Source organism: Ovis aries, chromosome 18 (assembly GCF_016772045.2).
Source record: "Ovis aries strain OAR_USU_Benz2616 breed Rambouillet chromosome 18, ARS-UI_Ramb_v3.0, whole genome shotgun sequence".
Lineage (NCBI taxonomy): Eukaryota > Metazoa > Chordata > Mammalia > Artiodactyla > Bovidae > Ovis > Ovis aries.
In genome coordinates this window covers 6,617,804-6,644,225 of record NC_056071.1, presented here as the reverse complement: position 1 = coordinate 6,644,225, position 26,422 = coordinate 6,617,804, and the positions used below count along the sequence as shown (strand labels likewise).

Sequence of the window (26,422 nt, the reverse complement as noted above, 5' to 3'; positions counted from 1 at the left end):
CATTCCTTCTGATGAATATCCAGGACTGATCTCCTTTAGGATGGACTAGTTCGATCTCCTTGCAGTCCAAAGGACTCTCAAGAGTCCAGCACCACAGTTCAGAAGCATCAATTCTTCGACACTCAGCTTTCTTTATAGTCCAACTCTCACATCCATACATGACCACTGGAAAAACCATAGCCTTGACTAGACGTTGTTGACAAAGTAATGTCTCTGCTTTTTAATATGCTGTCTAGGTTGGTCATAACTTTCCTTCCAAGGAGTAAGCGTCTTTTAATTTCATGGCTACAGTCAACATCTGCAGTGATTTTGGAGCCCAGAAAAATAAAGTCAGTCACTGTTTCCACTCTTTGCCATGAAGTGATGGGGCTGGATGCCATGATCTTAGTTTTCTGAATGTTGAGCTTTAAGTCGACTTTTTCACTCTCTTCTTTCACTTTCATCAAGAGGCTCTTTAGTTCTTCTTCACTTTCTACCCTAAGGGTGGTGTCATCTGCATATCTGAAGTTATTGATATTTCTCCCAGCAGTCTTGATTCTAGCTTGTGCTTCCTCCAGCCCGGTGTTTCTCATGATGTACTCTGCATAAGTTAAATAGGCAGGGTGACAATATACAGCCTTGACATATTCCTTTTCCTATTTGGAACCAGTCTGTTGTTCCATGTCCCGTTCTAACTGTTGCTTCCTGACCTGCATACAGATTTCTCAAGAGGCAGGTCAGGTGGTCTGGTATTCCCATCTCTTTCAGAATTTTCCACAGTTTATTGTAATCCACACAGTCAAAGTTCTGTGAAAAAATGCCATTGGCAATTTGATAGTGCTTGCATTGAATCTGTAGATTGCCTTGGGTAGATACTCATTTTGACAATATTGATTCTTCCAATAAACAACATGTCTTTCCATCTGTTTGTGTCGTCCTCACTTTCTTTCTTCAGTGTCTTACAGTTTTCAGAGTACAAGTCTTTTGCTGTTTAGGTAGGTTTATTCCTAGGTATTTTATTCTTTTTGATTCAGTGGTAAATGGGATTGTTTCTTTAATTTCTCTTCCTAATCTTTCATTGTGAGTAGTTTTTGGTATTAATTTGATCTATACTCCACTGTCCTTATGCTGTAGGCCATTTACTCTGGTTATTAATGAGGGAGGGAAGTGTTCTCAATTTTGTGATTTTATCTCACTAATTTAGTGGGCCTTTATCTCTAAGCTGTGACCTTCACGAATTTTTCTTGTCTTGCATAGATTGTTTTCCCCACTTAGGTGGAATGGGCAGGCCAAAACAGGGTTGGATGGGAAGAATGTCCTTCACTAGCTGGGGTAAGGTGTTAGTAAGCTCTTTCCTCTGGAGAACAGTCCTTTGTATGGAGGATGCTCGGGACATGTTACATAGTGACTACTCTTTTCCCTCTTCCTGAGTAGCAAGGGATCTTTTTTGGATTTTCACCATGACACCTTATAAAGTTCCTGTGTCCTGATCACCCTAATATTGCAGCCCCAGGAGTATCTCACTCTCAGGCTTTTCCACATTTAGCCTCCCCTGCAATTTTAGTATTTTTTGTCCAGGTAAGCAAATCTCAGCTGTGACCCTCTGGGGCTACCTGTCTTGCCAGATTTTGAAGTTGCAGTTTACCCTATGACCTCAGTTCTCTGATCAATAGCGAAAAGTTACTAATTTTCAATTTGTTCAGCTTGTTCTTATTATAAGAACAGGAATGAGAACTTCTAGGCTCTTTATGTCAGACATGAAACCAGATGTATTCTCTGTATATAATTTCAGCTGTTTCAAATTTGTGAGGTTTGTTCTTCAGCACAGAATCAGAATATAGTCTGTCCTGGTGAATGTCCCATGGGCTTCTGGGAGAAAAAGGAAGTGTGTTTCTCCTTCCAGTGCAATTATTTTTTAACAGCTTTATTGAGATAGTTTACATATCATGCAATTCACCCACTTAAAGTATACAATTCAGCAGTTTTTACTATAGTCACAGATATGTTCCGTCAATACCGCAGACAATCTTGGAACATTTTTCTCACCCGAAGAGACACTTTGTACTCTTTAGCTGTCACTTTCCTGTTTCCCCATACCCAGCCCTAAGCAACTAATTAATTGCTTTCTTTATAAATTGATGGATTTCTGTGTCCCAATCTTTTGGGTAGGGAGAACAGGCTTCTCTTGGAGGTTTGGGGGATTTGGTTTTTTTGTTTTGTTTTTTGCTCCTGCTTGTTGGTGGTTCTGGGTTGGAAGTGTCTACAGAGTCCTGTCTGAGGTATATGGGAGGCAATAAGGAAGCCGAGGGGATTTACCATTGCTGTGTTGCTTCTCAAGCCCTAGGGTCCTAGGCTGTCTGTTCTTCATTCTGTCTTTCATAGTCTTCCAATGCTTGCTTGTTGTGTTATTTTACTTATAAGAGAGAGGACCTGGGAGCAATGGGACTATTCCATCTTGGTACAACCAATAGCTCCCACCAAAATGCATTTTGCCTCCAAAATCCAAAGGAACCCACAGATATGTATCTGTTTCTTCATAGCGAGCAGTTCTGGATGTAACTCTTCTTTCCGTTTGAAACTTTACCAGTGTGGCAGATACTGGAACTTTTGCAGGCCTTCTCTCTCACCTCTAGTAGGCATGAATTGTATTAAGTATCAGGTGTGTTTGCTATTTCCAATTTGATTTCCCCTCACCAATACATATCTTAATGTTTCAGTGAAGGGACTGCTTTCCTGACCCGCCCAGAGATTTCCAGGTAGTGACTGAGCAGATTACACCTCATTGGATCCACTACAACATCCCCATTTCTCTAAGCCTTTGTTCCTCTTCCTCTGGACTATACAGTGGAAGTTCCAGCATCTCTTTCTCACTGACTGTAGGCCTCTACTGGGTCAAGACTTCTATTAACCATTATAGGTACTCAAACAAACACATTAAATCCTAAGGCCTATGTGAAACACCCTCCTTGGCCTGATCCAGTCTTAGACTTATTCTCACTGGCTAATGTACTTAGACTCCATTGCTCTCCAAATTCCTGCAAATAAAGTTTGGCAAGATTCCTTCACGTATGTAATCTCTCCCAGGAGCAGCTCCTGCAATTAACTCTGAATCATGCTGGGATTTTACTTTCTCTATGGCCCTAGAGGCAGGGAGTATTGTTCGTGTGGGTCCTAAGAAGAAAAATTTCCTTTTTAGGTAACCACACCAGATGAAGTCAGTGAAATCTTTTTATTCAAGTGAATGCTTGTTTTCTTAGAAGGCAAGAAAGGCTGTTTCTAATGTGAAGAAATGTTTAGAGATATTAGAGGTTTAAGGTTCTTATCCTCCTGTCTACACAAAGGTTTCCATCTCAAGTCTCAAGTCCTCACCCTTTCCCAGCCAGAACCTTTATCTTAGCATAAGAGACTTAGCATAAATATTCCTGTAGCTGGCATGTGGTTCTGTAGCTTGTACACTCAGACCTCACAGGCATGACACTCACACAGCTTCATAAATAAGAATTCCTCTAAGGCCACCATAGAAACTTTCTGATTCTCTACCTATGCCTTGAATTGAGAGTTTAAGTCACTAAGTTTATCTATTTTTTTTTGAGGGGGCTTGGGGTTTGGGGGGATATCTTCAGCAGTCAGAAGGCTCTATCTCCCTCCACAGTCTTTGAATTCATCATGATACCACAGCAGTCAAGTACCACCACACTTGATCTCCCAGCACCTTATCCTCCACTGGCAGTCTGAGTGACCATTCAAGTCATCATGATACCACAGCTTCAAGTGATCAGTGATGTCCCGTTGTTTCCCTAGCAAGGAAGTCATTCATGTCCTCACCAACCCAACCCCAGAATCCCAGTATGATGGACTGTTCCTTAGGCCACACCCTCTAACACACACTAAATCAGCCATGGTACTGGCTGGAAAGCATACATAAGCCGGAATGCTGAAGCGGAATTAATGGTGAGGGACTGTTTATAGGAGTTCAGGCAGGATTCAGAGCACCCACAGGGATGAGAAAGTACCTGGGAACTTACAGCAGTAGGAAGGTTTACTATTCTTAATCTTTTGGCTTAAAGAACAAAGGAAGATCTGGAGGCTGTTGAGAACTAGAGCTGTCAAGAGGGGCCTGCCCAATAAAAGCTCTGGTCAGAGAGGTAGAGAGAGAGTGAGGAGAAATAGTCAACTGTTCCATAAAAGCAGGGGAAAAAACTGGCAAAAGTTGTCAGAATTGAATTTTTCAGAACTCTGGAAATTAACAAAAAGCTTACAGCAATCTGGAGTGCACTTATTCAAGAAAAGTGGCTGGATCTCATAAAGAACAGAGATCTTTGTGATGTTTTAACTTACAGTCCCATCTTCTAGTCTTAACCTTGAAAACTAAGGATCTGAAATCACAGTTAAAACCAGCAAGCTGGCAGCAATTGGAAAAGTGTGGGAGGAAGTAGGAGCATCTTCAAAGGGTGGTTCACTAAGAAACCCTGCTTGCAAGCGTGTCTTTTTATTTCTTCAGTCAGAGTTCACCAGTGCAAAAAACCTCTTCCCTGAGGGTATTTGTCAAAAATTGTCAAAACAATTGCAAGCAATTGCTTAACTTCACAGATGTCTGAGGCAGTGAATAACTGTTGGGCCAAATAATAGACTAAGCGGCCAAAGATGGAGAAGCTCTATACAGCCAGCAAAAACAAGACCAGCAGCTGACTGTGGCTCAGATCATGAAATCCTTATTGCAAAATTCAGACTTAAATTGAAGAAAGTGGGGAAAACCACTTGACCATCCAAGTATGACCTAAATCAAATCCCTTATACAGGGGAAGTGACAAATAGATTCAAGGAATTAGATCTGATACATGGAGTGCCTGAAGAACTATAGAGAGAGGTTCACATTGTACAGGAGGCAGTGATCAAAACTGTCCCCAAGAAAAGGAAATGCAAAAAGGCAAAATGGTTGTCTGAGGAGGCCTTACAAATAGCTGACAAACGAAGTGAAACAAAAGGCAAAAGGGAAAAGGAAGAATATATACATCTGAATGCAGAGTTCTAAAGAATAGCAAGGAGAGATAAGAAAGCCTTCCTTTGTGATCAGTGCAAAGAAATGGAGGAAAGCAGTAGAATGGAAAAGACTAGAGATCTCTTCAAGAAAATTAGAGATACCAAGGAAACCTTTCATGCATAGTTGGGCACAATAAAGGACAGAAACGGTACGGACCTAACAGAAGCAGAAGATATTAAGAAGAGCTGGCAAGAATATACAGAAGAACTATTCAAAAAAGATCTTAATGACCTAGATAACTGTGATGGTGTGATCACTCACCTAGACTCACCTAGAACCAGTTGTCCTGGAATGCGAAGTCAAGTGGGCCTTAGGAAGCATCACTATGAACAAAGCTAGTGGAGGTGATGGAATTTCCAGCTGAGCTATTTCAAGGCCTAAAAGATGATGCTGTTAAAGTGCTGCCATCAAATCTGTATGTAGGTCAAGAAGCAACAGTTAGAACCAAACATGGAACAACAGACTGGTTCCAAATGGGGAAAGGAGTACATCAAGGCTGCATATTGTCACCCTGCTTATTTAACTTGTATGCAGAGTCCATCGTGAAAAATGCTGGGCTAGATGAAGCACTGGCTGGAGTCAAGATTGCCAGGAGAAATATCAATAACCTCAGATATGCAGATGACACCACCCTTATGGCAGAAAGTGAAGAGGAATTAAAGAGCCTCTTGATAAAAGTGAAAGAGGAGAGTAAAAAAGCTGGCTTAAAACTCAACATTCAGAAAATGAATATCATGGCATCTGGTCCCATCACTTCATGGCAAATAGATGGGGAAACAAGGGAAACAGTGACAGACTTTATTTTCTTGGGCTCCAAAATCACTGCAGATGGTGACTGCAGCTGTGAAATTAGACAACGCTTGCTCCTTGGAAGAAAAGCTATGACCAACCTAGACAGCATATTAAAAAACAGAGATATTACTTTCCCAACAAAGATCCTTATAGTCAAATCTATAGTTTTTCAGTAATCATGTATGGATGAGTTGGACCATGAAGAAAGCTGAGCACTAAATAATTGATGCTTTTGAACTACAGTGTTGGAGAAGACTCTTGAGAGTCCCTTGGACTGCAAGGAGTTCAAACCAATCCTAAAGGAAATCAGTCCTGAATATTCATTGGAAGGACTGATGCTGAAGTTGAAGCTCAGTGCTTTGGCCACCTGATGTGAAGAGCTGACTCACTGGAAAAAGACCCTGATGTCTGGGAAATCCTGGGAAACCCTGGGAAATACTGAAGCCAGGAGAAGAAGAGGATGACAGAGGATGAGATGGTTGGATGGCATCACCGACTTAATGGGCATGAGTTTGAGCAAGCTCTGGGAGTTGGTGATGGACATGGTGCAGTCCATGGGGTCACAAAGAGTTGGAAGAGTTGGACACAACTGAGCAACTGAACTGAACTGAAGGCTGAAAAGGCAGATAGGAGAATGAGGTTTCTACAGGGGCTTCAAAAAGCACTGACATATTTCTGGGAGTATGTAAGGTCATGTGCATGCATAAGAATGTGGGCATGTTCAGAGAAGACCCAAGAAGGCCCTGAGCTTTCACTTCTGCTGGCAGGAAGTGAGACTCTGCAAGCAGGATGTGAAGGCTAGGGCAGAGTTGTCAGCTGCCTGGTTGGGTGCTAAAAAGTGTGACTGGAGCCCAGTGAGAACTAAAGCCATATAGGAAGGTCCATCCAGGGGAGGTATATCCTCATATCAGCCAAACCCAGCTGGTTAGGGAATCCAGGATTAGTACAAAAATCTAAGACAGGAGAACCCACGGAAGCAGGCCTAGCTCTTGCCTTGAGATCTTTGATCATCCAAGATGATATATGGCAAAACTTCTTTTGAAGGATTGTGGTGACCCAGAGAAAATTAAAGCCCTTAAGAGAAACAAAACGGTTTATCAGTGGTTGCCAGAGACTTGGCAGGGGGTTTGGGGGATGGTGCTTTGCTGCAGGTGGACCCAAGGAACATTTAGAGAGTGAGAAATATTTTATATGTTGATTGTGGTGTTAAATACTTGTACATATTTCAAAATTCATTCAACTGTACACTTAAAATGGATGAATTTTATTCAGTGTTTGTATGTACCTATACCTGTATTAACTCAACTTTTTCTTAAAAAGAAGAAAACGTTCGGCTTTTCTCTCTTCCTGTGGCTGTGCCTCCTACTGTCCTAATTCAGCCAGAAACCAGTCATCAGCAGCTTGGGAGGTAGGGTCTGTAGAGGTCACCTTCTTGGACTACATGTGTGTGTGCTAAGTCGCTTCAGTCCAACTCTGCGATTCTTATGGACTGTAACCCACCAGGCTCCTCTGTCCATGGGATTCTCCAGGCAAAAATACTCGAGTGGGTTGCCATGCCCTCCTCCAGGGAGGGGATCTTCTTGACCCAGAGATTGAACCCACATCTCTTATGTCTCCTGCATTGGTAGGTGGGTTGTTTACCACTGGTGCCACCACAGAGAAAGGCAAAGACTGGGCTGAGGAATGGGGAAAAGAGAAAACGCCAGCGCAAGGAGTCCTGTGTAATCAACAGTAGGTTATTCTCTCCTCACCAGAGGATAGCACTTCCGGTGGGAAAACAAGGCATCCAGCCACTGGAGCTGCCCAGACTGGCTCATGACTCACTGCAGGGAGATGCCAAGTGGAGTTTGAGATGGGATTCCTCTGCTTGTGGGAGAAGACCCTCAAACTCCGGGATTCAGATTCTGAAGTTACCTCTATAAGCAATCTATGAGAATACATTTGTAGGATAAATCCCTTAAAATTGTGTTTTTTAAACTCTGGTGTATATATATACATATATATATATATATATATATATATGTTCTAGTTAAATTGGTGACATTTTCAATTACATGATTTTTATAATGTATTTCAAATTCTCTCATTGCACTGCGTCTAGCAAGCAGAATTCAGACCATAACATGGAATAAAGCTTATTTTTCCTTAGCTGCTAACATAGGGGGCTTCCCAGGTGGCACTAGTCGTGAAGAACCTGCCTGCCACTGCAGGACACATAAGAGACTCGGATTCGACCCCTGGGTTGGGAAGATCCCCTGGAGGAGGGCAAGTCAACCCACTCCAGCTAACACAGAGGTGTTGTCTGAAAGGTGCTAGTAAAAGGAGCACATGCATACCTCACCTGATTCCAGTGCTCAGATTTAAAAGGAATTTACATTTCTATTGTGTGTTCTGTTGACCATACCTAATGCTTTATTTTAACCAAGAAAAAGACTGTCTCTAACGGAAGGAATTCCTGAGTTCCTCTTGAACTCACAGTGTTCATCTCCCCCTCTTTCCCCAGGAGGACAACTGTGAGTTTTGTGGCTTACTGCTGCTCCACCCAGTGTCTGCAGACTTTTGACCTACTGAGTTGATAAACACTCAAGAGCCTCAGGAGTGGTGCCAGCTTGACACTGCAGTTGCCTGCATATCGCACACTGTGCCGCAAAGGGGTGCAGAGTCCAGCCAGCCCAGCAGCCCTTGCGCCCTGCCACACTCGGAGACTACAGGACTCTGGAAACGTCACAGTCGAGCTTCAGAACTGAAATGCCTTCCCCCAAGTTGGAATATATCCTCCCCCAAATTAAGAACCCTTGGTCTTCTGTGTGTTTCTTTTTATGTGAGTGTGTCTCATATGCAGACTATTTAGCTTGATATGCCTCCCCAAATCTAATTTAGAGCAAGTTTCAGCTCCCTGAAGAACTATAATTTGACAGTACAACCAAATTAACTTTTGAACATATATACCTTCAATGGTACTTGTAATCTTCTCCTCTGTCTTTCTTTCTCCAGTGAGTTATTCCCCAGAGGTTATTCTCCATGTTTTTAACAAATTTCAGCCAACCCTATGACCTCAATAGTATTGAATCGTTGGCAGAGGGGTGGGGGTGGGGGTTGGGAGGTGAGGGGGAGGAGAGAGAGGGTGCCTGAGTTGGCTCCAAGTTGGACTCTAGTAGGGGCTTCACAAGGGTCCTAGCACACACCCTCTGGAAAGTTACAACCTTGTTTATAAAGTTTTGCAACGTATTTTGTGAGGGTTTTAAAAATAAAACTAGACTATAAATGAAATAGACACTTTTGAAAAACTAAAAAAAAATTTTTTTTTTTTTATTCCCTCATAAGATTATTTTTTATTTGAGAAGAGTCTGAGGAATATTTGAGGGTTTAAAAGAATCTGATTCTTTTCTTTCTGGATTTAAACATTTTCTGGGTACTGAGAAAGGGAGAAGAGAACACATCAAAATATGACCTCTGGTGTTTCTTGTTATATGGATTATGGTTAAACTTACACTGACTTTGAAATATCTTTGTTACATATGATAAACAAGTCTCAGCTACTTCTACTAGTTTTTAGCAAGGTGATTCTAAGTACAGTCTGTGCACATTTATTTAAATACCTGCAGCATTAGATAATCTTCATTTTGACCCTGGATTTCTTAAGTACTTGACACACTGTTGTCCAGATAACACTGAGAAAACACAGGAAACGCAGGTCCAAATTCAGCCTTGGACTTTTGCAAAAAGGCCATAAATGGAAAGTGTGAGATTGTACTCTGACATAAGATAATGCTCTTAGTGGAGGACTCACATAGTTGCTCTTCCTTTGAAAGGATGGCATTTTAATGTTGCTTTGCTGCCAGATGTTCCTCTGGTTGCTGTGGACTGATTCTTTTTTCACATTTTTAAAAAGTTTAACTGTACATAGTTTTCTCTAAAGGCAGGACTAAAAGGGAACCAGGAAGGTTTACTTGGTAAGGAAATTATTTTCCAAAAATTTCATATTTGTAAAAAATTTGGTTTATGGAATTTTATTAGCTGCCCTAAATCTGTAATGCTAGGCTGTAACAGTGCTAAAAAATCCTACATCGTTACTGACGAATGTGTGATCTTTTCACAGTCACACCACCTGCTGCCTGGAAAGCAGACTGTACACATAGAATGGCGAAGGCAGAACAGTATCAACTGTATTTCCACTGTTCTTACTTCCTCTTGTCCCTTTCATAACTTGGCCTCTTCAGCCTTAATCTTTCAAAGGCTTATAGTATAATAGGAACTGAAGATCTATATCAAATGTAACACTTCTTTCATCTTTTGGAATAATTGAAGTTTTAGTGTAACCCCTCCATGTATATAAATTGGGAGGTGAAAATGTGGCATGAAATTTCACAAATGTGGTTCAGGCCTAAGAGGCTGCTACCTATCATTTAAGTGACAGTAATATGTTTTCAACATCTTTCTACTTCTCCCTCCACAATCATATGTCTTAAAATGGAGTTGTGAAATTTGATAACCTAATATTCAGGATTCTATTGAGGCAAGGATATGTAATACGAGATTTTACAAAGACAGCTACAATCCAAGCAGCCTCTGTATGAATAACGTAAGTTGAACTCCAGCAGTGGGCTAGGCAGACAACATTTGGATGGTCTTAGCCTTAATCCTGAGACCAGAACCCAATTTGATGCAGAATCCATTTGACTTATTTGGTGCTGTTCATTCACTGGTGTCATTCTTCACCTTTTAATACTATGAAGGAGTGTTGTAGACTGGAGAAGATTTGCCTACATTCTAAATATTTAATTGTGTCAGGAGCTTTGCAGAAAATTCTGAAGTTATTATATATGTATTTTCCTGAGTAATGGTTATCTTAGGTAGAGAAATACTTCATGCAATTATAATAATGCCCCAAAAGTTAATTTTTTGGAAAATATAGCCTGTTCAGGTAAGTTTACATCAGTAATCTGATACGTGGATATTGGTAAATTTTAAAATCCAGGATACCCTTTTGGGCATAGACCTTCTTAAGATAGAGTTCAAAGAGGGTCCATTTAAACTGGATTACTGTATCAGTGTTCTTTGAAATGCCAAGTTGTTATACCAAAATCCTCAATTACATAACATTGCATAGATCAATGAAATGTTGCATCTTCGATGAATAAAATACGTATTTTGAGCACACTTTAATAGTTTTAAAACTGACCAATACACAGAAGAGTCCTGGCTAGTGGAGGGTACATTCTAGTTAATAGAAGGATGAACTCCTTTGTTATCTGACTCTCCTTTTCTGGAAAAGCATGGTCTACATTAAATATCTTTTGGTCAATGTACTCAACACTCACTAAAACCTTTCACACTCTGTCTTGTCTTCCTAGTTTAATGTACATCTCTCTTTTCTTCCACATTTAATTCCACAAATTAAAATGTTCACAATTTAAGAAAAAATACTTCAATACCAGTTGGCTTACGAGGCTCTACACATAGTTTTCAATACATACCTATTTTGTAATCTCTTTCAAAGCCACTTTTAGAAATTATTAATAGTAAAATTAGGTTTCTGTTTCCTGAGTTGAAAAATCAGACATGTTCATCTTTAGTGTAAAAGGCTTAAACAAGATACACTGCTTCAGGAGAAATCAAAACATTTTTGTTCAGGTGATTTATGATCATGGATTCCTAACTGGGCCAACACTAATGCAACCTGATGTAATTCAATATTGAGATGTAAATTCATTTCGTAGACTTATAATCTTATTTAAAAATTAGGAGTATTGTTTTTAAATTTATCCTTACATAACCCTGGGCAATTTATTATGCTCTTGTTATTTTTGTGGTTTTCATCAACTCTTGCTTATACTCCTGATGAGGCTCTTCTACATTTATCCAGGAAAATTAAGTGAATATCTTGCCTTCTGTTAAACTGAGGGAATTTTTATGAAGTCTGTATTCTCGAAAATCACTACATGGCTACCTAAAACTCATTCAATTCTCACTATCCCTACCCAGGAGGCAGCTCCCTGTGCTAGCAGCTGACAGATCTGAAGGCGATGCAGGTGTCTCCGGGAAAGGGATTGATCATAGCTGAGTGCCTGGTATCTTTGGTCAGGGAAAGAGACCACTTCACAGTCTAGGATATTCTCTTTGATGCATGACTATATGGTACACAGAGACCGAAAAGTACTGACAGCGCAGTGTGGTAGCTGGACAGAAGGTGAGCATCTGGAAGTCATTTCTATATGTAATTAAGAGACTTGCAACCTTTGGCCAGGTTTCCCCCAGCCCCCCGCCTCCAGTTCACCTTACAGCAGAGTGTGGATTATCCTTGCTACCTGTCAGGTTTTGCTTCTCATAGCAATTTTGAGACTATAGTACACCAAGATTCATTCCTTCCTTCGTTTTTATATTGTGAAAAAATTTTCTAATATTCTGAATTTGCCGGCTGAAACATTTTGACACTGCTTATTTATAGTGTGGATATTTTCTATAATTCATATTATATCCACTTTGGTCATTCTCACAGATACTGCTGTTTATAGAATAGTTGAGCTTGAACCATGTCAATGCCTAGAATGTCAATGGTGATGACTTTATTGTTTTAACCAAATTCACTTTGTTAAGAAAAATAAAGACATTAAATTCTTAAAGCCAGCCAAAATGGTGGAATAAGCACCTCTGGAGATTCTCTTCTCCATAAAGACAAGGAAAAAATTTGCAAAAAAAATCAGAGTCAACTTTTTTCAGAACTCTGGAAATTAATCTTGCAGCATCCCAAGAAATATTTATGCAAGAGAAATAGCTGAATCTCAGTAAGAACTGTAAGTTTTATGGTATTTTAACTAGTCTTATTTCCATCCCCCTTGCCCATCTCTAGTTCTGCTTATCCTTGAAGACCAACAGTTCACAATCATGGTAGAAGCAGCAGCATAGAAGCCACTGGAAGAATGGGGTTGGAGCTCTTTCAATGACTTATTCCCAGAGAATTGTCTGGTGGTTTCCTGGAAGACCTCACTTGCAAGACTGCCTTTATTTTCTCTGATCAGAGTTTGCCACCAATGCTTTTCCAAGTATTTAATGAGAAAAAAATCAGAGGCATTTGTGGCTGCCTGAAGTAATAACCATTGGCGCAAACCACAGGCCAACCATAAACTAAAAAGGAAAAGTTGAGTAATGAGAGGCTTCAAAAAGCTCTGCCATTGCTAGGAATTCAGATGACCTTGTACATGCATAGACCAAGGACTTTGCGCAAGCCAAGGATTGTTACTCCTGCTCAGGAAAGACCTGGAGACATCCTAACTCACCTTAGGTTGATCTTGGTGAACTGCTCAAGCAGAAAGTGAAGATGAAGGCAGAGTTGTCAACCTCCTGGCTGGGTGTTGGAGGATGTCCCAACATGCATACAAAGCTGTCAGCAAAGACTGGGAGAGTTATTGGTTTCAGGTGTGTATGGAAGTACTGTCTAATCATTTGGTGACTAAGAAACTACCTGAGAAAGACTTCAGAGTCTATCTTTTATGAAGAATATGGACTTTAAAGAATTAGTTCAGATGAGTTGCTGAACAACCAAAACCAGCAACTTCATCAAACTCTTAGCAAAAGGGTAAGTAAATCTAATTTCTAAAGTTATCCTATTAGTTTTCCTCAAAAAAAAAATTACGAGACATGCAAAAAATAAGTGTGCCCCATAAAAAGTGGAAAAAGTCAATAAACCATCTTGAGAAAGTCCAAATGCTAGAATGTGTAAAGACTTTAAATTGACTATTTTAATATATTCATATAACTAAAGTGTGAAAATGATGTATCACTGAGTAGAAAACTCAGTGGTAAATAAAGTGATAAAAAGATAGAAATTATTTTTAATGCATAAATTATAGAGTTTAAATAAAGATAGCTGAAAACAAAAATCCCCCAGAGGAGCTCAACATCAGATTTGAGTAGGCAGAAGAAAGAATCAGCAAACTTGAATATAGGTCAATTGAGGTTATCCAGGTTGAGGAACAGAAAGAAAAGAGAATGGAGAAAAATTAATAGAGCCTTGAAAACCCATCAGATACTATCAAGTGTACCAATATATGCATAACAAGAGTCACATAAAGGGAGAAGAAAAAAAGAATATTTGAAAAATAATGACCAAAAACTTCAAAATTTGATGAAAAATATTAACATACCAAGAAGCTCAATGAACCTGAAGTAGGATAAATTCAAACTCATTCCTGGACATATAATCATACTGTCAAAAGATAAAGACAAGGAGAAAATTGACTCATACACAAGAAATTCTTATCAGAAAATGTGGAGACCAGAAGTGAGAAGGATGACTTGGAAATGCAAAAGGAAATGACTATCAAGCAAGAATTTTGTATCCAGCAAAACAATCCTTCAAAAGTGAAGATGAAATTAAAACATTCTCAGATAAAACAAAATTCAGCATTAGCAAGCCTGTCCTACAAGAAATAACAGAGTCCTTCAGGCTACAATAAAAGGACAATATATTCAAATGCAGATGAGGAAATAAAGAGCACAGATAAAGGGAGCTACATGGGTAAACATAAAAGAGCATAAACGCATTTTTTGTTCACAACTTTTTTTACTCCTAATTTAAGAGGCAACTCCACTAAAAAGTTATAAATCTTTGTTGATGGTCACAAAGTGAGAAAACAAAATATGTGTGACAATAACTACAAAGGGAGAGGGAACAAATCTGTATGGGAACAAACTTTTTGTATAATACTGAGATTAAGCTGGTATTAGTCAAAACTTGGCTTCCCTGGTGGCTCGGAGGTTAAAGCATCTGCCTCTAATACGGGAGACCTGGGTTCGATCCCTGGGTGGGGAAGATGCCCTGGAGAAGGAAATGGCAACCCACTCCAGTATTCTTGCCTGGAGAATCCCATGGATGGAGGAGCCTGGTGGGCTACAGTCCATGGGGTTGCAAAGAGTCGGAGACGACTGAGCGACTTAAAAGAAAAATCAAAACTAGACTATACATTAAGATATTAATTATAATCCTCAGGGAAAACACTAAGAAATATATGGTAAAATAATAACTAAAGAATATATAGTAAAAGATACAAAAAGGATACAAAAAAGGATACAAAAGATACAAAAATGGCACACTAAAAATATACAACAGAAGGCATGGAAGTATGGAGGAACAGAAAAAGACATAAGACATAGAAAACAAACAGCAAGATGGCAGACTAAATCCTACCTTATCAGTAATCATATTAAATGTAAATGAATTAACACTCCTATTAAAAGGTAGAAATGGCAGAATGGGTAAAAATCATGATCCAACTATATGCTGCCTACAAATCAGTTAACACATAGATTGAAAGTAAAACCAAAAAATAAAAAAGGAAAAAGATATACCACACAAACTTAACAAAGAGAGCCAGTGTGGCTATGTTAATCTCAAGCAAAAGAGACTTTAAGGCATAAATTGTTACTAGAGACAAAGACATTACATAATAATAAAAGGATCGGTCCGTCAGGAAGACATAATTATGCACATATATGTACCTAACAACAGAGCGCCAAAGGAAGGGAAAACTGACAGAGCTGAAGTGAGGAACAGCCAATTCAGTAACAGCAGCTGGAGACTTGAGTGCTTCACTTGCAATCGTGGATAGAACAACTAAAGAGACGTCAGCAAAGAGAGGACTTGAACAACACCTTAAGCCAAGTAGCCCTAACAGACATGCACAGAACAACAGCAAACGCGCATTCTTTTAAAGTGCACATGGAGCATTCCTTGGGGTAAAAAAGTCTTAATATTTTTAATAGGATTGAATCACATGAAATACGTTCTCTGACCACAAGAGAATGAAATTAGAAACAACTAACAGAAGGAAACTCGGCAATTTTATAAATATATGGAAATTTAACATGACATTCCTAATTAATCAATGGGTAAAAGAAGAAACCATAGATTGATGGTTGCCTGGATGGGGGGTTGGGGAAATGGGTAGTGACCGATAATGAGTGTGGCATTTCTTTATGGGCTGATGAAGACGGTTTGGAGTTAGATAGTCATGATGGTTGCACCACCTTGTGAATATACCAACAACGCACACACTGAAGAGGTGGTTTGTGGAATGTGAATTATATCTCAGCTTAAAACTCAAAACCAGTGATACAGCTTACTTCACATACCTGTAAACAAGCTATTTTTCGACAGACCAGTAATCCTTCCAGAATCCAAGAATGGAACTGCAGTCACTGTGGCTGTGAAGTGAATGGAAACTCAGTATTAACACTCATCTGGTTAGAGTCTGTGCTTACTAGCTAACATCAACATCAGGCCAAATCCACAGTAATTTAAAAATCCCAGGTGGTGAGTGTTCCTACTCACTTAATCCACTGAACAAACAGTCACCATTCCAGTGAGGCCCCTCAAGGAACAGAGACCACTAAAAGTAAAACACCATGAAATTAATGTGTTTGAAAATGTAATCAAGTGGAAAATTCTGGAAAGTACTAGGAAGTACTCTTCTGTAAAGTACTTGTAAATCATATTGCTTTTTTCCTAGTTTACAACACTGATTGGTAGCATTTTTTATCTAGAACAAAAATTTATAGGGGGGTATTATTTACTAAAGGTCATTTTGTATCTTTTCATCATAATTACAGCTATGTGTTTATCATGATTTTAAAAAAATACTTCTATCCAAGGCTGTTAATAATTCTCTAAAACTGATAAAGATCACTGTTTAATTTATTGACCAAACAATTACACCCACTTTGAGGATATGCAGTCTAATTCAGTAGACCAAAACAATGTTTAGATTTTAAATTAAAAGAGATTTTGTAATTATGCATAAGAAACAGTAGATGTATCTTGCCCTTTTCAGGTTTATCTTTAATTTTAGGTGATTGGTCTGGTAAAAATTTTTAAAGAAAAATATACCTCCAGTTGCAGTATTATTAGTATGATCTTACTATTTGAAATAATCCAGTAAATTGTGTTGTGAGTTATGATTAAGGAGTCCTGTACATTGATTATACAATGCAATCATGCATAAAAGCACTTGGTAGACAGTCCGAAAAGGAAAATCTTTTTTATTTAATCCCTATCTTCCTATAAGAATTCTTTATCCGTGTAATTTTTTACATCTTGTAATTCATATTAAAGTAGGCCTTTTTCTAATTACAAAAGCAATACTGCAGCCTAGAGAAAGAGATGAAGAAAAAGCTTACTATCCCAACAACCCCTTCATAAGTATTTGTCTTTTCAGTCTTTTCTATGAATGCTACACATATACTTGTGGATTTACTTAAATGACATCTTAGCATACAAACCATTTTATAACTTGCTTTCTTCAACTAATATTTTGTGAAAATCATATCAATAAAAATACATACATACATACTGGCTATGTAGTATTAAATTTTTTACCAATATGTAATATATATATTTAATACATTTTTAAACAAAAAACTTTGCTTTTATTGAACTTGAAAGCATCGATTTCTCTTAGTTTCTTTATGTAGTATCAATTCATTTGGGAAGGCAGATGGGAGATTAAATTTTACAAGCAAGTATTAGATTGCTACTACTTTTAAAGGTATATATCATCAGTTTAGCTCTTTTCAACTAGAGCAATCTTGGAAAACTTTAACTTTCTATTTAATGTCAAACACTGTGACTAGAGCCCTGAGCTAGGATTTCATTCAACATGTACTTTGATTAGTGCAGTTGTCTAGTATGCCACAACCACTACAGTCTTCAGTAAAGAGATTTTCTCCCACCCCAGACAGTTCCACTTGGCATGTTTTTTCTAGAACAACAACAAAAAATGAGCTGGGATCTGATCAATTAACCTTCTGTTTAATATTAATTTCAAAGCATTGATTTACATCAGATTCTCAGTGAAAATACTTATAGTTAGCACAATAATCTGGGATCCCTGCAAAAACAAAATATGGGATACAGCTTTTTTGTTAAAACAAGCAGCTCACAGAAAAAAATGTGTTAATGCCAACAAGAGAATGACATCGAAAAAGACAAGATTAGTCGCAGAGGGTGGGGAGGAGCAAACTACACCTTTGGGGAGAGTTTTCGTGGCTCACAGACAAGTGGCTGAGGAACTCTGTAGACTGAGGAAGCGTGAAGAGTGAAGAGATAAAGGTCAGGGAGAAAAGAAAGGTGGAGGGGCGGGGAGGGATGAGAAATACCACCGCAGGAAGAAGGCATGACTCAAAAAGTGAGCGTCACATCACCAGTACCTGTGTTTTCTTGCCGTCCTCCTTTGCTTTAACAATATGCACCTTGCTTAGAGACGCAGAATCCAAACTTAAGGAAAGAAACTGAATTTGATACTGCCGGTGGTCTCTGCCTCTAGCAAACCAGCCCCCCTAGGCCCCCGTTTGTTTGCTGCCAGTCATGCATGACGCAGCAGCTGAGATGCTCATCGGCCGGGGGCGGGAGGCTGCACTGTGTCGTGAAGGCTAAGGTGGTCGTGGTGCCTCTGAAGAACTTAGGAAACCTACACAGAGGAAGCGTATCTCTGCTGAATGAGACTGAGCCAAGCTAGGGGGTGAAGGTGAAGGGAAGGCCTGGAGTTCTGCGGGTCATTAAAGGTCCCAGGATTTGCAGTGTCTGACAGGAAAAGAGATATGGGGAAATACTGAAATTCATTCCAAAGGTAAACATGGAAATGTGAGATTAAAGAGCAGAATCATCTGATATCACAAACAGCGAGAAGAAAGCAAGAAATGACTTGATTTTTGCCTGTGCCTGTGGCCACCTCAAGGAGTTGTCTTCACACGCCATCTTCCTTTGGGACAGTCCTACCCAGCCCCGTATCTTTGCACGGATCTCACAAATCGTGATGTGTCTGGATTGGCGGTTCACCTCAGAAGATGCGGCAAATTCCTTAAATAGCATTCATCACGTCCTGCCCCGCCTCACCTTCAGATTTCTCACAGGTTCCTTCTCAGCCTCCGTGCCAAACTCACAGATAATTTGTGCAAACGTGGATCATTTCTACTTTAGATCAGGTTACTCTCTATTAGATGATTCCCATTATTTGTAGGTAAATAGTTTAATGATCTTAACCAGAAACTGTAGTGGCCATAAACTGCAAACTGCACTTTCCATTTTACCAATGTTAACAATGTCTTTATTCTACTTGAACATGAAGAACCTTCTAGAAAACTCTGCGAGTTCCCTGTGTACCACTCTCATGCCGTGCTTTTCTCTACAGTTGTGAAGAGCCAATGCAACTAGCTGCAGCCACACCTGAAAATACGCCATCTGGTACTTCAACACCATAAGCTGCTGGGACACTGCACACTTCATAGTTTCAGTTGAACGAGTGCTTCTTCCTTAACCCGAAGCTTTCTCATAACAAAACATTTTAATGTTACTTTTACTATTTGAAGTAACATACAAAACATTCACCTCTAAGTGATACCCTAGTGCCTCTCAATAAAAGAAAAAAAAATCCAAATGAGACCAAAATCTAAGAAGGGAGCCCACCCAGACCACCAAAATCTGAGAGAACTGAAAAAAAGATCTTCAATGTCTACCAAGTTTGTAAAGCATTAAAAAAATTTCTCCCTGCAATCCCAGCCCACCTTGAACTTAGGAAGAAAGAATGCAGGGTATAAATAATGAATAGAATAAATAAGTATGATGGTGATGACATGTGCAAAAACAACCAGTCATTCTTTTAGGCTTGTGACGTCAATTCTTTAGCTATGTTTTGCCCTACATAAAGGTTTAAGAATATTCAGACGTGTATCTGTTAACACAAAATAATCACTTCAGTTCTAAAAATACTCTCCTGCTACTAACTCAATTTTTTTTTTTTTAAGTGCAGCAGAAAAGCTTAATTAAACTTTCTGGTTGTTAAAGCTCTGCTTCCTGAAAAAATATACTGTTCTTAGAGTCCCACAGTCCAATTGCAAGAAACAACTAATATATTATCAGTCAAGAAGTAGTTCCTTTCTTGTGTTTAGCACTGAGGCCACTGGATGGGGTTTTAATTGAGTAAACTCAAGGCTGAACTGGGCAGCTGAAGAGAACCCTGTTCTGCTAGTAATGTCAGCCTCAGGAGAGGGAAACTGACAAGAGGCCAAATTCCTCCAGGAAATTTGGGACTAGTTGAAACCATCCTACCCCACCTTGCTTTGATGATGGTGACTGATGATAAGTTTAAATTTTTCAGCACCTGGTGTTAACAGCACAGGCTTCACAGCTCCAAAACAACAACAAAGAAAGAACTAAAGCATCATTTACAGTTTGGCAACGTCACAGAGCCCACAGGAGAGCAGAAGGTAGCAGGGTGAGGAGAGAGACTTGATTCCCTTCTCCACACTTTATACATGAGAACAGCCACACAGACGAAAGAAGCAGGTTGCTTGGGGCTCTGGGGGAAGAGAGCCACAGGCAAGGCCAGGTTGGCTTTGAGTAGGCTTGAAGGCTGCACCCTAAAGAGAGGCAGCTGGGGGCAGCACCTTGTCCCAGGCACAGGGCTTGCCTGCTGCTGCTGCTAAGTCGCTTTAGTCGTGTCCGACTCTGTGCGACCCCACAGACGGCAGCTCACCAGGCTCTGCCATCCCTGGGATTCTCCAGGCAAGAACACTGGAGTGGGTTGCCATTTCCTTCTCCAATGCATGAAAGTGAAAAGTGAAAGTGAAATCGCTCAGTCATGTCCAACTCTTAGCGACCCCATGGAATGCAGCCTACCAGGCTTGCCTAGACACTGATAAACCCCGCTGGGTTTCAGGCCACCTCCTCTGTCAGGTTCCATGCCTGCTGGGCACAAGCTGACATGGGAATCTGCATAGTTCCAATGTCCAAAGGAAACCAAGGCTTTCCAGAGGTCTAAACAACTAGCCCGAGCCACGTGACGGTATAGCAAGGAACCACCTGCAGTCCTGGGAAGTGGAGAGGGCCACGTTTGTTACAAGAGGAGAGCAGTGCTGTGCTGCCCTCAGTCACTCAGTCGTGTCCACTCTTTGCGACCCCTTGGACTGCAGCCCGCCAGGCTCCTTGGTCCATGGGATTCTCCAGGCAAGGATGCTGGAGTGGGCTGCCATGCCCTCCTCCAGGGTAGCTTTCCAACCCAGGGATCGAACCCAGGTCTCCCGCATTGCAGGTGGATTCTTTACCATCTGAGCCACCAGGGAAGTCCAAGAATACTGGAGTGGGTAGTCCATCCCGTCTCCAGGGGAACCTCCCAACCCAGGAATGGAACCAGGGTGTCCTGCATTGTAGGTGGATTCTTTACCAGCTGAGATAGCAGTGGTACCAAAGGAAAATTAGTAGATAGAACTGTCTTCAGGGTCTAATTGTGAAAGGGGTAAGATGAAACTCCAACCATTCATTCATTCCCAGGAAACACCTTTGAAGTGGCAAGGCCTGCTTTGGGCTCTGAGGGTTCAGGAGTGAACAGTACAGAGCTGGGGCCTGCCTGCAGGAAGCTGTATTCTAGTGAAGAAAACAGACAGCAGACATAAGCGTCCCCACACGGATGGTGACACAGCAGGGCCAGCATTGCGGCTGCGGCAGATGTAGCCCGCGAGTCAGAAAGGCTTGAAGCCGCCGGTCTAGGGCGGGCTGGGGACCCGTCCAGGCAGAGGTCTGCCCTCCAGCAGGGCGGGCATGTTCCGGGACTGAGGCAAGACCAGCGATGCGCACCCTGGGGGACGGGACCAAGGGCTGGCGGGGAAGGAGGACCGAGGGTGTGGCGGCTGCGCTTTGGGGCTAAAGCCGTCGGGTTTTCTCCCCAGGGTAAGGAGAAGCTTGGTGCGTCTGGTGCAGGTTGCTATTCCTCCCACCTGTTGATGGGTGGGAGCCGGCTAGGGGTGGAGGGCAGGCAGAGGGGCACCGGAATTGGGTGTGGCCTGGGGGATGGGGGCGGGGGAAATGGGGGCGAAAGTGGATTAGATTCATCCGACCGGAGAAGCAAGCAGCTAAACCAGGCATGACTGGAGACGAGGAGTAAGGAGAGAGAAAGGGCCCAGGTTTCTACAAAATCTTCCTGTTCTGTCTCCATCTCGTCTCCATCACCCTCTGACACTGCTCTCTGAGGCGGCCAATGGCCCTCCCCTGCGGGAGCTGCCCACCCGCCCATCTTCTTCGGCATCACCAGTGGTCTTCACCATCTTGACCCTCCTCTCCTGGAATGTGGGCCCCCGGCAGGCTCCTCGCGACTCTGTGTCTTTGGCTCCCCGCTCTCTTTCTAGCCCTTACGTCCACATGGCTCCCAGGTGGCCCACAGCTCCATCATCACCTTGAAGAAGGGGCCTTCTGGACGCCCCTAGGGGGACTGGATCGCACCCCTAGGCCAGGACTGACCCTGCCCCAGGTGGCCTGACCACACCCCCAGGCTAGGGTTCACCGCTATAGCTGACGGGACCACAGCCCCCTGAGCATGGTGCAGCCTCTTCAACTTCAGGAAAGTTCTTGCTGTTGTTCAGTCACTAAGTTTTATCCAATTTTGCGACCTCATGGACTGCAGCATACCATGCTCTTCTGTTCTCCACTATCTCTGGAGTTTGCTCAGATTCATGCCCATTGAGTCAGTGGTGCTATCTAACCATCTCATCCTCTGTCACTCCCTTCTCCTTTGCCTATGATCTATCCCATCTTTTCCAGTATCAGGGTCTTTTCCAGTGAGTCAGCTGTTTGCATCAGATGGCCAAAGCACTGGAGCTTCAGTTTCAGCAGCAGTCCTTCCAGTGAATATTCAGGGTTGATTTCCTTTAGGATTGACTGGTTTGGCCTCTTTGCTGTCAAAAGGACTCTCAAGAGTCTTCTCCAGCACAATTTGAAAGCATCAATTCTTCAGCGCTCAGTCTTCTTTATGGGCCAACTCTCACTTCTATACATGACTACTGTGAAAATCATAACTTTGATTATGTGGACTTTTGTTGGCAAAGTGATGTCTCTGCTTTGTAATATGTAGTCTAGAATCATAGCTTTCCTTCCAAGGAGTAAACATCTTTTAATTTCATGGCTGTAGTCCCGAGTGATTTTGGAGCCCAAGAAAAAACCCGTCACTGCTTCCACTTCTCCCCCCTTCTATTTGCCATGAGTCATACACTGGAATCAAGATTGCTGGGAGAAATATCAAAAACTTCAGGTATGCAGATGATATTACTCTAACGCCAGAAAATGAAAAGAAACTATGGAGCCTCTTGGTGAGGGTGAAAGAGGAGAGTGAAAAAGCTGGCTTAAAACTCAACATTCACAAAACTAAGATCATGGCATCCAGCCCCTAACTTCATGGCAAGTAGATGAGGAAAAGGTGGAAACAGTAACAGGTTTTATTTGGGGGAGGGGCGCCAAAATCACTATGAGTGGTGACTGCAGCCACAAAATTAAAAGATGCTTACTAACTGGAAGAAAAGCTATGACAAATCAAGACAGTGTATTAAAAAGCAGAGGCGTTACTTTGTTGAATAAGGTCCATAGAGTCAAAGCTATGGTTTCTCCAGTAGTCACCTGTGATGTGAGAGTTGGACCATAAAGAAGGTTGAGCACAGAAGAATTGATGCTTTTGAACTGTCGTGTTGGATAAGACTCTGGTGAGTTCCTTGGACTGCAAGGAGATCAAACCAGTCAATCTTAAAGGAAATTAACCCTGAATATTTATTGGAAGGACTGCTCCAATGAAGCTGAAGCTCCAATACTTTGTCAACCTGATGCAAAGAGCCGATTAATTGGAAAAGACCCTGATGCTGGGAAAGATTGAAGGCAGGAGAAGAAGGCAGCAGATGATGAGATGGTTGGATGGCATCACCAACTCGATGGACATGAGTTTGAACAAACTCCAGGAGACAGTGAAAGATGATAGGTGTGCTGCAGTTCGTGAAGACACAAAAAATCAGACGTGACTTGGTTACTGAACAACATTTGCCATTAAGTGATGCGACTGGATGCCATGGTCTTTGTTTCTTGAATGTTGAGTTTTAAGCCAGCTTTTAACTCTCCTCTTTCACTCTCATTGTGGAGAAGGCGATGGCACCCCACTCCAGTACTCTTGCCTGGAAAATCCCATGGAAGGAGGCGCCTGGTGGGCTACAGTCCATGGGGTCGCGAAGAGTCGGACATGACTGAGCGACTTTACTTTCACTTTTCACTTTCATGCATTGGAGAAGGAAATGGCAACCCACTCCAGTGTCCTTGCCTGGAGAATCCCAGGGACGGGGGAGCCTGGAAGACCCTGATAGAGCCAGGGTTTCCGTCTATGGGGTCTCACAGAGAGGATCTTTAGTTCCTCTTCACTTTCTGCCCTTACTGTGTTATCATCTGCATATCTGAGGTTGCTGATACTTCTCATGCAATCTGATTCCAGGTTGTGATTAATCCAGCCCAGTATTTCACATGTTGTACTCTGCATATAAATTAAATAAGCAGGGTGACAATATACAGCCTTGACGTACTCTCCTTTCCTAATTTTGAACTAGTCCATTTTTCCATGTCTGATTCTAACTGTTGCTTCTAGTCCTGAATACAGGTTTCTCGGGAGACAGGTAAGTTCTGGTAATCCCATGTCTTAAAGAATTTTCCACAGTTTGTTGTGATTCACACCATAAAAGGCTTTAGCCTAGTCAATGAAGCAGAAGTAGATTTTTTTTTTTAATTCTCTTGCTTTTTCTGTGATCTAACAGATGTTGGCAATTTGATCTCTGGTTCTTCCACCTTTTCTAAGTCCCCCTTGAACATCTGGTAGTTCTTGGTTCGTGTACTATTGAGACATAGCTTGAAGGATTTTGAGCATTACCTTGCTAGCATGTGAAATGAAGGCAATTTCTCAGTAGTTTGAATGTTCTTTGGCATTGCCTTTCTTTGGGATTGGAATGAAAACTGACCCTTTCCAGTCCTGTGGCCACTGCTGAGTTTTCCAAATTTGCTGGCATATTGAACTGAAGCACTTTCACAGCATCACATTTAGGATTTGAAATAGGTCAGCTAGAATTCCATCACCTCTATTAGCTTTGTTCATAGTAACTCTTCCTAAGGGCCACTTGACTTCACACTCCAGGATGTCTGGCTCTAGGTGAGTGACCACACCATCATGGTTCTCTGGGTCATTAAGACCTTTTTTGTACAGTTCTTCTGTGTATTCTTGCCACGTCTTCTTAATATCTTCTGCTTCTGTTAGGTCTTTCCCATTTCTGTCCTTATCGTGCCCATCCTTGAAAGAAGTGTTCCCTTGGTATCTCTAATTTTCTTGACGAGATCTTTAGTCTTTCCCATTCTGTTGTTTTCCTCTATTTCTTTAGCATTGTTCATTTAAGAAAGGCCTCTTATCTCTCCTTGCTATTCTCTGGTTCTCTGCATTCATTTGGGTGTATTTTCCCTTTCCCCCTTGCCTTTCACTTCTCGTCTTTCCTCAGCTGTTTGTAAAGCCTCCTCAACCACTTTGCCCTCTTGCATTTCTTATTCTTTGGAACGGTTTTGATCACTGTCTTCTATACAATGTTATGAGACTCTGTTCATCATTGTCCAGAAACTCTGTCTACCAGATCTAATCCCTTGAATCTATTTGTCACCTCCATGTATAATCATGAGGGATTTGATTTAGGTCATACCTGAATGGTCTAGTGGTTTCCCCTACTTTACTCAAGTTAAGCCTGAAGTTTGCAGTAAGGAGCTCATGATTGGAGCCACTGTCAGCTCCAGGTATTGTTTTTGCTGACTGTATAGAGCTTCTCCATCTTTAGTTGCAAAGAATATAATCAATCAGATTTCAGTATTGACGTTGTGGTGATGTCCATGTGTACTGTCATCTCCTGTGTTGGTGGAAAAGGGTCTTTGCTATGACCAGTGCGTTCTCTTGGCAAAACTCTGTTAGCCTTTGCTCTGCTTCATTTTCTACTCCAAGATCAAACTTGCCTGTTACTCCAGATATTTCTTGACTTCCTACTTTTACATGCCAATCCCCTGTGATGAAAAGCACATTTTTTGGGGGGTGTAAGTTCTAGAAGGTGTTTTAGGTCTTCATAGAACTGATCAGCTTTTCAGCATCAGTGGTTGGGGCATACACTTGGATTACTGTCATGTTGGATGGTTTGCCTTGGAAATGAACCAATATCCTTCTGTTATTGTTGAGATTGCACCCAAGTACTGCATTTTGGACTCGTGTTGACTGTGAGGGCTACTCTATTTCTTCTAAGGGATTCTTGCCCACAGTAGTAGATATAATGGTCGTCTGAATTAAATTAGCCATTCCCATCAGTTTTAGTTCACTGACTCCTAAGATGTTGATGTTGCCATCTGCTGATTGACCGTGTCCAGTTTACCTTGATTCATGGATCTAACATTCCAGGTTCCTATGCAACATTGTCCTTTACAACATTAGACTTTACTTTCACCACCAGATGCGTCCACGTCTGAGCATGGTTTCCATTTCGTCACAGCCGCTTCATTCTTTCTGGAGCTAGTAACAGCTGCCCTCCCCTTTTCTGCAATAGCATACTGGATACCGCCTGACCTGTGGGGCTCATCTGTTGTCATATACTTTTGCCTTTTCATAGGGTTCTCCAGGCAAGAATACTGGAGTGGGTTGCAATTTCCCTCTCCGTGGACCATGTTTTGTCAGGACTCTTCACTATGACCGTCTTGGGTGGCCCTACACGGCTTAGCTCATTGAGTTACGCAAGCCCCTTCACCAC

The 26,422-nt window shown here is 41.4% G+C and overlaps 1 protein-coding gene across 6 annotated transcripts in view; it reads left to right on the top strand.

The window, feature by feature from the left end:
* LRRC28 (leucine rich repeat containing 28) overlaps positions 1 to 17,159 on the top strand; it is a 208,857-nt gene extending 191,698 nt beyond the window's left edge. For 2 of the 6 annotated variants that reach the window (XR_009597175.1, XR_009597173.1), the window contains 3 exons: positions 8,316 to 8,633; positions 11,798 to 12,002; positions 12,663 to 17,159. Coding sequence is in view for 2 of the 6 variants with exons in the window: in XM_012098366.5 (XP_011953756.1) it covers positions 8,316 to 8,388 (73 nt within the window). In the remaining 4 variants the exon portion in view is untranslated. Of the gene's footprint in view, positions 1 to 8,315 lie in introns of all 6 variants that reach the window. The other 4 variants (XM_012098366.5, XM_042235648.2, XR_009597174.1 and 1 more) reach the window with 3 other exon arrangements.
* The last annotated feature ends 9,263 nt before the right edge of the window (positions 17,160 to 26,422 follow it).